Consider the following 16,026-nt stretch of genomic DNA (forward strand, 5'->3'; position numbering starts at 1 on the left):
TTGGACAAGTAGGGCACGATGAGGCATAGCCGTTAGCACGAGTGGGGAATGGTAGCACAAAAGTCACATGTCTCTTATGGATGCGTGGTGTACGCTTGTGTGGAGGGGGTGGGTGCGCACGCAGTGCCAAGTGAAGGGGAACGGACAGCGACTGTCCGCTGTTAACCTTGCACTGGACAACTGGTGCGGGCAAGACCAGCGCTGGCATCGCACGTGGGGCCACAATGGCCACTGGGTCATGTGGCTGGTGAGTGAGAGAGGGGGAATGTTTATCAACATGTGCAGTAGCTGTCTGAGAGGTGGGCATGGTCACAATGTGCACGCAACTGTCATTAGCAGCACTGTTTGAAACACATGGTACTGGATGAGGCGAGCATGATGGGGGGGAGGGAGAGGGGTTGAAATGTCACACGCAAGTAAAGTTTGTGGACTAACCTGGTGAGAGTTCGAGCTAGGCCCGGCCGAGCAGTCTTGTTTAGGTGGTGGCGCCATAGACTGCAGTTGCAGAAGCGAGGTACGAGCCGTGATGAGCTCACTGTAAGTGGATGCGATGCGTTGTTTCAGCTTCTCATTGTCCTGGGGAATTGCGTCGCCAAATCATATTCTGACAGTAGGTTGGTAACGCAGGTCACAATGTTTCCCACAAGGGCGGCTCACTTGCATATGATAGCGTATGTTGCAATGGAAACAAGGTGTTGGACATAGGTGTGGGTGCACAGTATGTGAGTGTTCGTAGGATGGTGGAGCACTGAACCCTGTATCATGTTCAGAGATAGTTCGTAATGAGACAAAAATTCCATATCAAGGATCAGTTCATCGATGTCTGCAATGTAGTAAATCCACAGAAAATGTAGAGAAGGAGATGGGGTCACCGTAACCTTTACTGAGCCTGAGGTAAGTAACGTCATTGCATTGACTGCTCGTAGAAGTGACTTCGTCTGTGAAGAAGCGGGTGGAGCCATCAAAGTAGGTATGATTGACACATCAGCACCAGTGTCAACCAGAAAAGCTAGACCTGACGCAATGTCAGTCACATAGAGATGACCACTCATCCAGGCAGATGAGTGAGCGGAGTGTAATGTAAGAGGACACCTTTTAGGTTCCCCACAGGACTCAGTGTCTCTTAGTTCCCGTGGTCAGCGTTTGGGTGTTGGTATGGCAACCTGCACTTCTCGGCATCGTTGCCAAACACTTTGTGGTACCAGCAGAAAGGGTGAGCAGGGTGATTAGGATGTGGAGACTGTGACAGTCGGGGCAGCTTCTTCTCATTGATTTGCTCTGGTAAATAAACCGGTATGTAAGGTGCGTGGGTGATCCTGGAGTGCTCAGACAGCAGAGAGAGTGAGCCGACGTTGCCAGGAGAAGCAGATGAGGTGACAGTGGAGCGAGCCCTGCCTTTGCGGCCAAAGGTCGGTATGTGGGAGTGGCTGTGCCAACGAAAGGTGTGAAATGAACCAGCTCATGTTGCCGCAGCAGCAAATAAAACTGGTCAGCGATGCATAGGCGGGAGCCGATGGACTTGAACGAGTGTGGTAACAGATGGATCTGTAGATCGGTAGGTAGTTTGGCAGACCACACAGCCCATAGCATGGCGTCAGGCATGGTATTCTGGTTCACGAGCAATCAAAGGCGGTGCCAGAGTTATGAGTGGGCACATTCTCCCAGGTGCTCCTCGTAGAGAATCTTGATTATTAACTCTTGTGGCGAGCAGGTAAGTCAGTCCATTATAGTCTTCTTTGCAAACTCGTATTTTGGTGCAGGCGGCGGCAAAAGGAGCAGGTCACAAATCAAATCCGAGTGGTTGTGGAGGTGTGTGACGAGGCAGAGAAACTTTGAGTTGTCGTCAGACACATGATGTAACTTGAACAGATGCTCGATGAGCGTGAACCACGATGCGGGGTTGTCCTTGTATAAAGGCGGTAGCTTCGGCAGGTAGGCAGGAAGGGGTGATGATGATGGGTTCAGTGTCTCCTGGGGTAGCGGCTGAACTGAGGTTAAGTCAGAGGCCGGCTCAGTAGGCCCGGATTTAAATCAGGTGAGCGAATCCATAGTAGCAGCAGCTGGCATAGTTGACTGTGTGTCACGAAAACATGGGGTGGCAGGCACGGACGGTACCGTGGAAATGGGCGGATGGATGGCAGACACAGGTGGTGCTGTGAGAGCGGGCGGATGGACGGCACATGAGGGGGCCCTGGAAACTAGACCATGAGTGACAAGTGCTGGATGGAAACAACCCGCTTCCGGAACAGGGCGAGAGACTGGCGCAGCAGACACAGGCGGTGCTGCGGGAGCGGCAGGCGGTTGAGCGACCGGAAATGGGGACCTACGCAAGTGAGAGGGAGAGCACAGGAGGTTGAGAACGCCACCTGTGCAGAATCTATCTGACTCATAAAATGCCTGTAGTGCATGTGGCAGGCCACTGAGGTGAGGTAAGGGGTCCATGTTACGCGAAACACTGAATAGTGCATATAAATTGGACACAACTGGAACACCACATGTGCGGAACTGATCCGGCACGGTTTTTAGTAATGGCGGGGTTGCACATGGCCTGACAGTAACTGATGTAGCATGCCAGTGGGTGGTAAACATGTGTTCGAATGGAGACCACTTTGTTCTTGAAACACTCGATATGAAGAGAGACAGTTCAAAATATTGTTCAGTTCACATTTCACTGTTGGATAGGCATAATCTGGTGATGCGAAGCCTGAGTCCATTGTTCGCTCTAACAACATAGTTGTCGACCGTTGAAAACTAATGAGTTTAGCACTCAGTGTTGGTTAAGAATGCGAATCACTGTGCATAAATGATGAATACGCCGTTGGCAAAGAAATGACAAAACTCAGTGAGCGGAGTTATGCTTCCACATCTTTGAACAAGGCATTGTTTGGCACGGTCATTGCGTAGTGCATATAACCTGTTGCATAAACACCAGTGTGGGAGACATGAAACATGAACGAACTGTGGGGTCACCACTATGGGAACAGGATCGGCAATTGGGATATAGAAAACTTAATTCGCATATATGTCATAGCTCATATGTATTTACACTTGGCACTGCGTCCATACAGAATGAAGTGTAACAAAGAACTGACTAAAGTAAAATTAACATGGAGGCTTGACAGAGCACTAGAGTTTAAAGAAATTTCTTCATTTTCTTGTTTTGTGTTCCCCATCCTTTTTTTTGCTATGGTCCAATAGAGGAGCTTATTTTGTCTTGAAAGTAATACATGTTGATGCTCTTACAACTTCACTTAGAATTTTACAGAACAGTTTGTAAAGTGATTTAACTGTGTCTTTATCTATGTCCCTTGATGCCAAGTACTGTCTTCTTTCAGTTTTTCATGATATTCTGATCCCATTTCTAATCCAGGAATTAGTTGTATTTAAGCTGCTCCCACTAGTTACTTTCGTAGGAAAACAGTTTTCAAAGAAGGCCTATGACTTTTTATTAGAACACATTACATTTTTCATACACCAGGTGTGTTATGTACATCTTTCCAACATGTATTTTGCAAATTATTCTCGAATTCCTGAGTCCTTTTTTCATTTACTACCCTTATGGTTTTCTATTATTTTTTTATTTGTGTTATGTACTCTGTTACTGAACAGTGGCAGCTGACCATTATGGGCTGAGAAACTGTTAACTAAGGGGATCATGCTATGACTTTCCAGTCTCAATGCAGCTGTAAAAATGTTACCAATAATGGTACTGCTGGTTCCCACTACTCTTGTACATTGTATGAACATTCTAGATTACATGAGATGGTAAGGGACTTAAGTAAAACTACAGAACAGGAGTGCTCTAAAAAAATTAAATTTAAGTCCCCACTAAATATTATCTCATTGTGCTTGGAAGTAAAAATGTTTAATAATGTACCAAGTTGTTTTATAAATAATTAAAAATTACCAGGTGGAGCCCTGTATATTGTGACTATTATTATGACTTTCCATGAAACTCTACTTCAGCAGCATAAGCTTCTAAATGCTGATCACTGCAAAAACTGTGAATATCAATGTTTTCCTATTTATATCCCTTTATAATGTAAGTGAGAACTCCTCTTCTCTCCATACCTGATCTGCAGTAACTTGATCCTAAGTTATTTCCATCTATGTTCAGTATTCCTGTGCCTGCTGTCAAATGATGTTCAGAAATGTGTATCTACATGATTTGTAGGCTGTAATTCATCTGAAGAAACTGGAAGTTAATTGTCAATAAAAATCTTCCAACTGTGTGACCACATTATCAATGTGTAAAATTTTCTGACATTTCGGCCACTGTTGCAGATGGCTTTCCTCAGGGTGTTTTTGCTGATTAGCTGAAATGTTAGAAATTTTACACATTGAGAATGTGACCACATACCCAGATGAATTTTACTAACCATGACAACAGCCTCAAAAGCCATCATTTACATAATGTTAACTTGGAAGTTCACTGATATTATTTTTTAACCCTCTAACGTTTTGATGTAATATACTTATTTTAACCTTATTTTTGTCTTAACATATTTCAAACTCAAAAATTTCATTTATATACACTTCTTTTAATACTGACAGCCTGAAATCTGCCCTAAAAACCCTTCTGCCCTGACAGCAGTTAACACAAGGATACACCCTTGAGTATTAATGTTCCACCTAAAATGTATTGCTATCAATCCAGCCATTTTCTCTTTCCCATTCCTGTTGAGATGTAGACCATTCTTTGTAAAACCCCACCTGGCAACAGCACCTACACAAACTAAAACCAAGTCCATCTCAGTATCTGACAGAAGCAATTGGTCTGACTCCATTTTGACTCAACTCACAGGGCTATTCAACAACTAGGGCCAATCATAATAAATAAAAAAAAATTAAAAAAAGGAAAAATTCAACATTTGTATGACTTGTTGCTGAAACTATCTTTGTGTCTCTTCAGTTCATGGAGCAGTTTAAATTAAGATAACAAACTAGTTTACGCCTGTCGCCTTTCAGAACTTATATTTCTATTTAAATAAAGGATAATACTGCAGATAAAATTCTTAAAATACTTTATTTCTTTTATTTATTTATTTTACATCTGCTTACTGTATAGATCTGGCAGTATCATACACTAATTTCCTATCTTCATATTCTGAAGGTATGAAATGTGGTTTTTTGTTTCCAGTTCGTTCTAGTGGCAAATCAAGTGCCCGGTTGTCAGTGCTGAATGCAAGCTCTTCAGCATCTGGCTCAGACAGTCCACCAACATCTTTGGGACACACACCATCAGAACACCCACCTGTGCCAGTGCCTGCAACAAGGTCACGCCACCTGAAGCACAAGAAAGAACTACACAAATTGAACTCTGCAGGTACTGAAGCAATCTCATGTAATAATATCCATTGCGTCAATTTCCTTTTTCATAGTTACATTCATGAGCAAATAAATTGGAGATACCTGTTATGATAACTGTGACACTACGTAATATACGCTCATTGAGACACAAAAAGGATAGGTTAGCTATTCTGATCCATGACTGCTTATTTGCCATCTATAACTCATGGAAGTTGACATAAGTGTGTTTTCACTGCAAACATATTCAATTGCATACCAATTGTGCCCCTTAGAATTGAGCTTAGGAAGCCTGAGAGTGATCCTTCTGGCATAAATAGGAAACAATGGGCTGGTGCATTGTCTTGCTAGAAGTATTAGTTGCCTCCAGGATGCTGCAAGAAAACAAATGGATGCAACTATTCAGACAATCAGTTCTGGTATAATTAATCACTAACAGACAATAGCAAATGCATCAAAGACTTCACTTGAAATTATATAAACATCCCTCATGTGAGAATAACTTCACCTCCTATTTGAATAATGCCCTGTTAGCAAATTGGTTGCATCACATCATGTAGTTTTTGCCATACTTGCATCCTTTCATTATCATATACTAACATGACTCATCCATCTGTGATACCTCTTTCCATGCTTCAAGCACACAGCAGCATTGTTCTTGCTCCCCAAACACCTTTGATGTGCATGAATGAATATAGTGCAAAGCTCTCTGTATCCTATAATGAAGAGATGGTTCTGGATGATACAATTGGTTGCTGTTTGATGATGTGCAGCATTGTGGTTTGCTACATTGTGATCTTTCCATCCACTATTATGATCCACAATAGTTGACAGCAGCTCTGTTTTCAACACAGTGTTACCCATGGTAGTTTTTCCTGAATTGAATACCACAGTACACCTCTAACTTGGCAACACAGAAAAAGCACAGAGACTATGTGATCTGAGAGGTGGAGATCTGTAGTCATTGTGGAGCCAATATCTGGCCCCAATAAAAGGTGCTATTTCATGTGCTGTGGTAACAGGTCATCCCCCCCCCCCCCCCCCCACTCTGTCTCTCCCTCTCTCTCTCTCAAAATGCGCGCGCCCACACACACACACACACACACACACATACACACAAAAAATCAGCTATCTCTCATGCAACTGCTCATGTGTGTAATGTTTCATGTATTCTGTAAATTTAAAAGCAGTACTGGCATTCATATAAGAATAATGTAAGCTGTAAGTACTTTATAGAGAAGAGGTGAGAAAGAAAGAACAGATTAGCATAATTCAGTGAAACCACTCACATAGCATATGTAGAAGGGAGGTAGAGGATTTCTGTTATATAACAAGTACTGTTTGACTAATAAAATGAGCATCAGCAGCATTTTAGTCATAAGTATTTTTGTAGAAACTACAGAGGTGCTTTACATTCACCACTGATGTAAAAATATAAAGAATAAGGGCAGACATCCAGAAAGATGAGGTAAAAGGGAGGAGCCACAGTATGCTCAAAAAAGACTACTACCCACAAAATGCAAGGATCAGGATTTGAATCAAATCATAGTCTTTCACACAGTCATAGCCTGCCAGAAAATTTTGTAACAGCCCACACTCCACTTCAGAGTGAAAGAGTAATTCTGGAAATGGATTCCTTGACTGTGGCTAAGTCACTTCCCTGTGACATTTTTTTTCCATGGTTGTGAATCTGGCATTATGTGCAGATGAGTGTAAAAAGTACACATAGGAGAGAAGTACTGACAAAATTAAAGCTTATGAGAAAGTTGTGAATTTTGCTTCGAAAGCTCATTTGGTAAGATCATTATCCACAAAAGAGCAGGTTCCAGAGCTGAGCCTCATCTGACACACAGTTTTAATGTTTGCTTTTCTTTCAGTGCTGCTCTGCATTGTGTACTGTTTTCCTGGCATAATAATGTTTTCTCTTACATAGTATTTTATGATCAATGGACATTCTAAGATCCATATAATGTTACAAGCTTCAAAAGTTATCCATTTTTTACGGATACCTGTAGATTGATTTAAATGTGTGCCTCTTCACAAGTCAGCTTATTTTTATCACCACTGATCCACAGAATCTTCTTCTTCATCTTCTCAACAATATTTATGTTTAATCCTTTATGAAATTACAGGTTACCATTACACAGGTGACACAGTCTTGTGGCAGGTTCTCAACACTTTTAACTTATAGCTCCAGATTGGTGAACTTTGGTCCTCAGAGGGGTGTGCATCTGCATTGAGTGGTGCTAGTAGAGGACACACCAATAAAAATCTGTGTATGTTGGTTTCCCATACATACTGAGAATGAGGCATCCATCCAATTTCAGTGGATGTGGACATCAAGAAAGTGTAGGCCATAATCATTTTATATTTCCAATATGACAATAATGTTATGGTGAATGTTATTGAGGTGTTCCAAGAACTCTAAGTTTCCCCAATCATGTGCTGTAATATAACATGGCGAAAAATGGTTTTTTGTGGTGAAGTTTGGGATTTGTAGCAGTGCTTAGCACAAGAAAACAGAATACCACATCATACTGCGGATATCCTCCACCAAATAAATAATATGTGCATCACAACTCAGGAATCATTCAATCGTAGAAATAAGCTCCAGGAATTCGTGTTCACAACAAGTCTTATTTCGCACGGTAGATGTTCGACAGTGAACTACATGTAAAATTGACTAAACACTGTCTCATGACTGATGTCAAACTGAAATACAACTGAGATATTGTGGTGTACAAATTGCCTCTATTTATGAGGGTTGTAACTTAAATAGTGGCAACTATTTATTCACAACCGATACAAAAGAGTTTTGCACCTGTTACTGTCCATCCAAATTGTCACCAGCATTGTGTAGAATCCGTTGCCAGTGATACTGAAGGCATAGTATATCATTAGAAGAACCTGTTTTGTTGATGGTGCGAATGTAGTGGTCTACTGCCTGTCGAATTTCTGGAACAGTTCTGAAGTGAATGCTATGAAGTGGTTCCTTCATCTTTGGAATCAAATAAAAATCACAAGGACTTAAATCTGGGGAGTATGGTGGATGGCACAGTACTTCCCAGTCCCATCGACCAAACAGAGCAGCCACTGCTTGCGCGGTATGCGCTCGCACATTGTCGTGCAAAATGATGGGTGGGTTATGCAGAAAGTGTCACTGCTCCTTTTGCAAAGCTGGTCACAGAGAGGAGGAGGAGGAGATTAGTGTTTAACGTCCCGTCGACAACGAGGTGATTAGAGACGGGGCTGGTCACAGGTGATGCTCCAAAAATGAATAGCAATACTGTGCATTGACGGTCTGCCATGTAAAAACATAATGCATTAGGATAACACCATCACAGTCATACACAAGAATCACCATAACCTTAGACCGCTCCATTTGCACCATCAACAGAACAGGCTCTGCTTACGATATACTATGCCTTCCACATCACTGGCAATGGGTTCTACACAATGCTGGTGACTTCTTTGAAGGACAGTAACATGTGCAAACATGTAACTCTTTTGTTTCAATTGTGAATAAATAGTTGCCACTATTTAAGTTCCAACCCTTGTATATGATTTTAAACAGTTACTGACATTGTTACATATTAAATTTTTAGGTTTACCAATTAAAACTTTTACATACATCTTCCTAAATTACATAGAAATTTACATGAAATAAAAGTGAATAATTTCATTCAAAGACAGGAAAGAATCTGTTTCTATTAATACTAAAAATTACATGTTTTATCATTACAACAATATATTTCATTAATTTGCTGATATCATTTTACTTACTTAAAGGATAATCATCTTATCATTTTCAGGTGAAGAGAAGGATTAGTTTTATTGAATGAAAGGTTGAGATTCAATTAATTAAATTTTGTTTGAGTAAAACTTTTCATTTCTATATAGTCGTAGTTACAACTGCAATAACTAACACCAGTTAAAACAGTATGCTTAATTCTGACTGAAAAATTATCATGTCATATTTATATTATGGATACAATTTTTTTTAACTTTGAAAACATAAAAATAGCTGCCTTTCGATGACTAGAAATATCGGGAGTTTAATTGTTAATTATTCCATAATTATAAAACAATTTTATTCCTACCATGTGCCTGAAGTACAAATTGTAATGGTACATCGGCTTTTAACCCAGCATGTTTCCTTCATTCTGTATATTGGTGAGGTCCAATGTAAACACTGTCAGGACATTTATTTATTTATTTATTTATTTATTTATTTATTTCGTGTTCCATAGATCCATATGGGAACATATCCCGGGATATAGAACGAGTCAATGTTTTTTACAGATTACTGTTTTGTGCACATATACATTGATCTTATCATTAGATTAAAGAAACTGTGAAGTTTAGCATATACCCTTACATATTAGTTGAGATACAGGACATCTGAAAGAATATACAGTCATACATAAATTTTGGTATTGTTCTTAAGTTATACAAGTGTCATATACAGACATACATAAATTTGGTTATTGTATTAAGTTACACTGTACTTACAGAGTATGATTAATCAATTGTAGAGGTCACACAGTAAGATTTAAGCACAAACAAGAGATTCTATGCATTTTTGCTAAGAAATTCATCAATACTGTAAAAAGATTATCTAAAAGGAACTGCTTCAGGTTTTTTTTTAAACTTTGGCATGTTTCCAACCAGATCTTTAAAGTGCGGTGGGAGGGCATTAAAAATCTTGGTGCCACTGTATAAAACCCCCTTCTGGACCATGCTTTTCGTTTTTAGCTCATAATGGATATCCAGTTTCCTTTGGGTGTTATAACTGTGGTATGAGCTATTGATTTTGAATAAGTTGCTATTTTTTGAAACACAGCACAGCAGGGAAAAAATATATTGGGCAGGTATTGTAAGGATTTGTAGAGATCTAAACAGATCCCTGCACGAGTGCCTAGGATGTACTCCACACATAATTCTTATTGCTCGCTTCTGTGCATGGAACACTGTTTTTGCTATTGGTTGATTTCCCCAAAATATTATACCATAGGCCATAAGTTGGTGAAAATAGCCAAAATATGCAGTTCTTATTGTGCTCATTTCCCTAGTGTCTGAAAGTACATTTAAGGCAAACGTTGCTGAGCTTAGCCTTTTGCACAGATCTTGAAATGGTGGTGCCACTTCATTTTGCTATCTATATGCAGACCCAAGAATTAGGTTCATTTCATTAGTAACATTTGTGTTAGAAGAGAAATGAATGTAATTTGTCTTTTTTAGGTTGACTGTAAGGCCATTGGTTTCAAACCAGTTTGTCAAATCTGCAAAAGCTTTATTTGCAGCCTTATTTGACACATTTCCTGAGAGATTATTAACTGATAAATTGGTGTCATCAGCAAACATGAGTATTTTCCCATATTCTGTACATAGTGATAAGTCATTTATAAACATTAGAAAGAGCAGTGGGCCCAATACTGAGCCTTGAGGTGCTCCTGCACTAATGGAGCCTCATTCTGAAGATACCTGGCCACCATGCAGTCCTTCCATGCTTACTTTCTGCTTTCTACAACACAGATAGGATTCAAGCCACGTGCCTACGGTTCCACCCATTCCTAGGGTCTTGGCTTTACTCAAGAGAATATGGTGACTTACACTGTCAAAAGCTTTTGACAGGTCACAAAACATTCCAACCATCATCATATTATCATTTATGGCTTCCATAACACTGTCAATCCCAAAGGCATGTATTGCATCCACGGTTGATACCCCTTTCGGAAAGCCAAACTGGCTACTGCTGAGGATGTTATATTTACTAAGATGCTCAACCATTCTGCTATGCATCAATTTCTCTAGTACCTTGGAGAAAACTGAGAGTAATGAAATTGGTCGATAGTTTGTAGCCTCAGTCTTTTCTCCCTTTTTGTAAATTGGTCGTATAAGCCCATATTTTAGCCTGTCGGGAAAAACACCTTCTTCCAGTGATGTATTACTAATATGGCAGAGGACTGTACTTATTTCTTTACAACAGTATTTAAGTAACTTGCTGGAAATGTTGTCAACTCCAGCAGAATTTTTACATTTTAAAGACATAATTATTTTTTCTAATTCCATCACATGTAGTTTTTCGAAGATGCATCTCATCTATTTTGTTAGTTAAGGTGTTATGCAAGTATTTTGTAGCTTTCTTTACAGAACCCTGTCATCCCATTTGGTTGGTGACTGTTAGGAAATGATTGTTAAAGATATTAGCCACCATTTCGGGAGCATCCACCGAAAGGCTCCCAGTTCTTAAGCTAATCACTTCTTTGGCAGATAGGCTTTTCCCTGTCTCGCTTTTAACATATTTCCATATGGTTTTCATTTTGTTATTTGCTTTGTCAATTTCCTTTTTTAATACGTACTTTTAGATTTCTGGATCACCTACCTTAATATCTTAGAGTACACTTTATATTGCCCTATCACTGCAGTATTGTTAGACTGTCTGGCTGAGGCATACAATTCTCTTTTTGTTTTACATGAAATTTTGATGCCCTGGGTAATCCATGGCTTAAATGCAGGGTTACATTGATTTTCTCTGACTCTTTTATTTGGAAACACCTCCTCAAAAGGATTTGATGTTAAATTAATAAATACATTAAATTTTGTGTTGACATCTGCTGAGTTGAATACTTCAGACCAGTCTACTAACTGTAGCTTCTGCCTGTATGTCTCCATTGTTTCTTTATTTATTGGTCTCACATTTTCCCAGATAGCTTTTGGTTTTCTGTTAAGATTTAAATGGGGGATTGTCAGAAGTATAGCATCATGGTCTGACAGCCCATTTAGGACTTGACTGACTGTCAAGCTACTGTGCCTAGACTTATCAACAAACACATTATCAATTAGAGTACTGGAGTGGTCAGTTACCTTAGTGGGAAATTCAACTACTTGCATTAGATTGTAATAGCTCATTAGTTGCTCCAGCTCCATTCTGTCATAACTTTCATTCAGGAAGTTTACATTAAAGTCACCTAGTAGTATGACTGAAATGTTTTTTCTGTACAATTTAGATAACATTGCTTTAATCTGTTTGAGAAAGATTCCAAGATTCCCTGCAGGTGCTCTATAAATTGATAATATGACTACTAATACACTATTTGTTGCCAGTTCTATACCACACACTTCAAAGTGCTGCTCAATACAAAATTTGCTTACATCAAGAATTCTAAATACTACATTATTTCTAACATAAATCACTGTTCCGCCCCTCTCCATGTTGGATCTGCAATATTGAGATGTTAAACTGAATCTGTCTAAGCACAACATCTGAATGCCACAAGTGACATGATGTTCAGTGAAGCATAGTATATCTGGTTGCTTTTCTCTTTCAATATCAATTATGTTTATTAGTAGCTGGTCTAGTGAATTTTTAAGTCCTCTTAGGCCAATGTTCTGATAGAAAATTGTGAGTGGTTTAGTCTTTCTTAAATCTGCACCATTTTTACGATTAGGCTTACTTGGTATCAGGGTACTTTCACTGTGGACATGTAGGCCTACTGTTGGTTTGTGCTTCGGAACTTCTGCTATATCCTCTTCCTCTGCATCTGCATCCTCTTCCTCTGCAATAGTTTAAATTAATTCAAATTATTAATTTGCTGCAAAAGAATATCTTCAGTGTATTCAAATCCAGATAACCAGAAAATACATAATCAAAGCAACATATTGATGTTACAGATATGCCTTCTTTGGGAGAATGGGAATAAGACTGGAAAAAGGATATAGGATACCAAAGGGTTGTGGTATTACAATGCCCAGATGTGTCCTCAGAGTATTTCCAGATAGTATGTTTGAATGAAATCTTCTCAGTTTTCAAGCTAGATCACATCAGACAAAGTTCTACTAACTATTAGTTGTTTTACTCCTGATGACAGTAGTGGAGACAGCTGTTAAAAGATCTAGAATTTTATTTGTCTTGGTACAACCTGAAAACCAAGAATATTTCATTCATAGGACTAGACAGTCAGTCTTTTCTTCTCATCCCATACAGTAAGTCTCCCCTGACCTGTGGTTCTGAGTGACTTTCCCGAAATCTACCCCTTTTCCTAGACCTCTCCAGTCCTTTTCCTTCACCCTTCTTTCTTTGCCTTCAACCCTTCTGCATGAAGATGGAGCCACTGGCCCCAAGAGCTTGCCAATCACAACAGTCTTTTATGTGTGTGTTCTGCCACAGCTTGGTGAGTAGATTTTTTATCTATCCAATTAAATAATTTATATCTAAAAACAAAGATGATGTGACTTACCAAATGAAAGTGCTGGCAGGTCAACAGACACACAAACATACACGCAAAATTCAAGCTTTCGCAACAAACTGTTGCCTCATCAGGAAAGAGGGAAGGAGCGGGAAAGACGAAAGGATGTGGGTTTTAAGGGAGAGGGTAAGGAGTCATTCCAATCCCGGGAGCGGAAAGACTTACCTTAGGGGCGAAAAAAGGAAAAAAGGACGGGTATACACTCGCGCGCACACACACACATATCCATCCACTGTGGATTTTGCGTGTATGTTTGTGTTTGTTTGTGTGTCTGTCGACCTGCCAGCACTTTCATTTGGTAAGTCACATCATCTTTGTTTTTAGATATATATTTCCTACGTGGAATGTTTCCCTCTATTATAACCATATCATCAATTAAATAATTTTATCAATAATTGATTGTTTTCATTGTTATGGTCTTCCAAGAGTTTTATGTATGTCTGTAGTCTCATAGATTACACATACTAGCTCAAATGATAGTTTGGTTGCCACTTCCCCAATTCTTTTAAACAGTTCTAAGGAATGTTATCCATACCATCAGCCTTGTTTGATCACAAGTCTTCCAGAACTCTGTCAAACTCTGTCTCTAATAATGGATTCTATTTCTTCTTCAGTCACATCATCAAACTCCTGCTTTTAATTTCACTGAAAATTATTTGAACTTTTCTGTATGCTGAATCTGTCTTTCTGACAGCCATTTCCTTTCTCATTTCTTAACATTTGTCCTGCAGCCATGTTGTTGTAGCTTTGTTGCAGCTCCTACAGATTTCAATTATAAGTGATTTTTAATGGTGAATACCTTCCTTTTTCTGATTGTTTTTGTGTGAGGGGGTACCCAAAAAACTGGAATAATGCTGCCATAGGCAGAGCTTGTGTAGTACGCATTCCTGTCACTAGGCATGTATAGCACAACTCATTGCCAGCTCAATGCTGACCTGGCTTGTTCTGCTCATCTACAGTGATTGTTTTTATTAGTGCTGTTTTGTTCTTGTTTCATTTTTTATGACGGCAAGTTTCAGTGAACAATGTGCAGCTGTGAAATACTGCTGAAACTGTTTCAGTGTTGAAAACAGCTTAACAATATGACGCTATGGGAAAAACTCAAGTGAATGAGTGGTTTGCTCAATTTAAAAATGGCGACATATTGATTGATAATGAACCTCATTCTAGACATCCATCAACTGCCTGAATCAATGAAAATATTGAAAAAATTCGGAGATTGTGCTCACAGACCATCTACAGAAAATTCATCAATTGTTAGAGATTAGAGAGTTATCTCAGAGCTTGGTTCAGCAAATTTCAATGGAAGATGTGGGAATGAAAAGGGTAGCTGCCAAGTTTGTTCTTCGGGTTCTGACTGACAATCAAAAGGAACGTCAAGTTGAAACATTTTGTGCTTTAAAGCAACAGCTTGAAACTGATCCAGATTTTTTGGTGATGAGTCATGGTGCTATGGTTACGAAGCAACAGTCAGGCCAATGGAAGGTGTCATCATGACCCCATCTAAAAAAATGACATCAAGTCAAATCAAACATCAAAAAAATGCTGATTTGCTTTTTTGATGCCAAGGGCATAGTTCATTCAGTTTGTTCCCCCAGGTCACACTGTCAATCAAACCTTTTATTTGGAATTTTTAAGAATATTGCACTACAGTGTTCATCAAAAGAGACCCATTTTGTGGCAGACAGAAGACTAGTTCTTCCACCATGACAACACACCTGCACACACAGCCATTGTTTCTGTGTGAATTTTTCTTGTTTCCATCCATGAAAGGGGCACAAAAGGATACCAGTCTGACAACATTGAAGAATTCAAGAAAAAAATGAGGCAAGAGCTGTCAGTTATTTCTAAAGATGATTACAAAAAATGTTTCAAACACTGGAAACACTGGTGGGACAAATGTATTAGTTGTAACTGAGAGTATTTTGAAGGGGATAAGATTGTTTTGTATACAATTTAAAAATAGAGGCAAAATATTTGGCTTTAAAAAAAATGCAGTTTTTTCTGGGTACCCCCTCACATTTCCTTCGTTTATTGAACAACTGGATTATTTTTCCTGTCACCCGAGTTTTCTTTGCTGTTATCTTCCTCGTATCTATATTTGTCTGTCTGATTTCTGTGATTGCTTCTTCAACTGAACTACTGAACTGACTACTGTAATATTCATTAGCATGGTATGTATGGCCTTAGAGAACTTCAAACACACTTCACCACTTCTCAATATACATATACACAGGTTCTTCCTATAAAATGACTTTTATCTTAATAATATGAATATTTATATATGTGTTTGGAGAGAGAGAGAGAGAGAGAGAGAGATTGATTTTTGATAGAGATTTTTACTTTAACTCATAACTGGTACCTGAATTTTGGTTGCTGCCTCCTTGAATTATCAACTTCTGCACCAGTTGGTGACGTATTACAATTTGGAGGAAGTTGTTGTTCTTTAAGTTTTAAAATACGACTCTGT

General features: G+C 39.2%; 1 protein-coding gene across 1 annotated transcript in view; it reads left to right on the forward strand.

The window, feature by feature from the left end:
- LOC124788960 overlaps window positions 1-16,026 on the forward strand; it is a 400,179-nt gene that overhangs the window by 271,377 nt on the left and 112,776 nt on the right. Inside the window, exon 9 of the mRNA XM_047256249.1 lies at window positions 5,141-5,326. Within this exon, the coding sequence (XP_047112205.1) occupies window positions 5,141-5,326 (186 nt within the window). The remainder of the gene's footprint in view (window positions 1-5,140; window positions 5,327-16,026) is intronic.

The sequence above is a fragment of the Schistocerca piceifrons genome, chromosome 3 (assembly GCF_021461385.2).
Source record: "Schistocerca piceifrons isolate TAMUIC-IGC-003096 chromosome 3, iqSchPice1.1, whole genome shotgun sequence".
Classification (NCBI taxonomy): Eukaryota; Metazoa; Arthropoda; class Insecta; order Orthoptera; family Acrididae; genus Schistocerca; species Schistocerca piceifrons.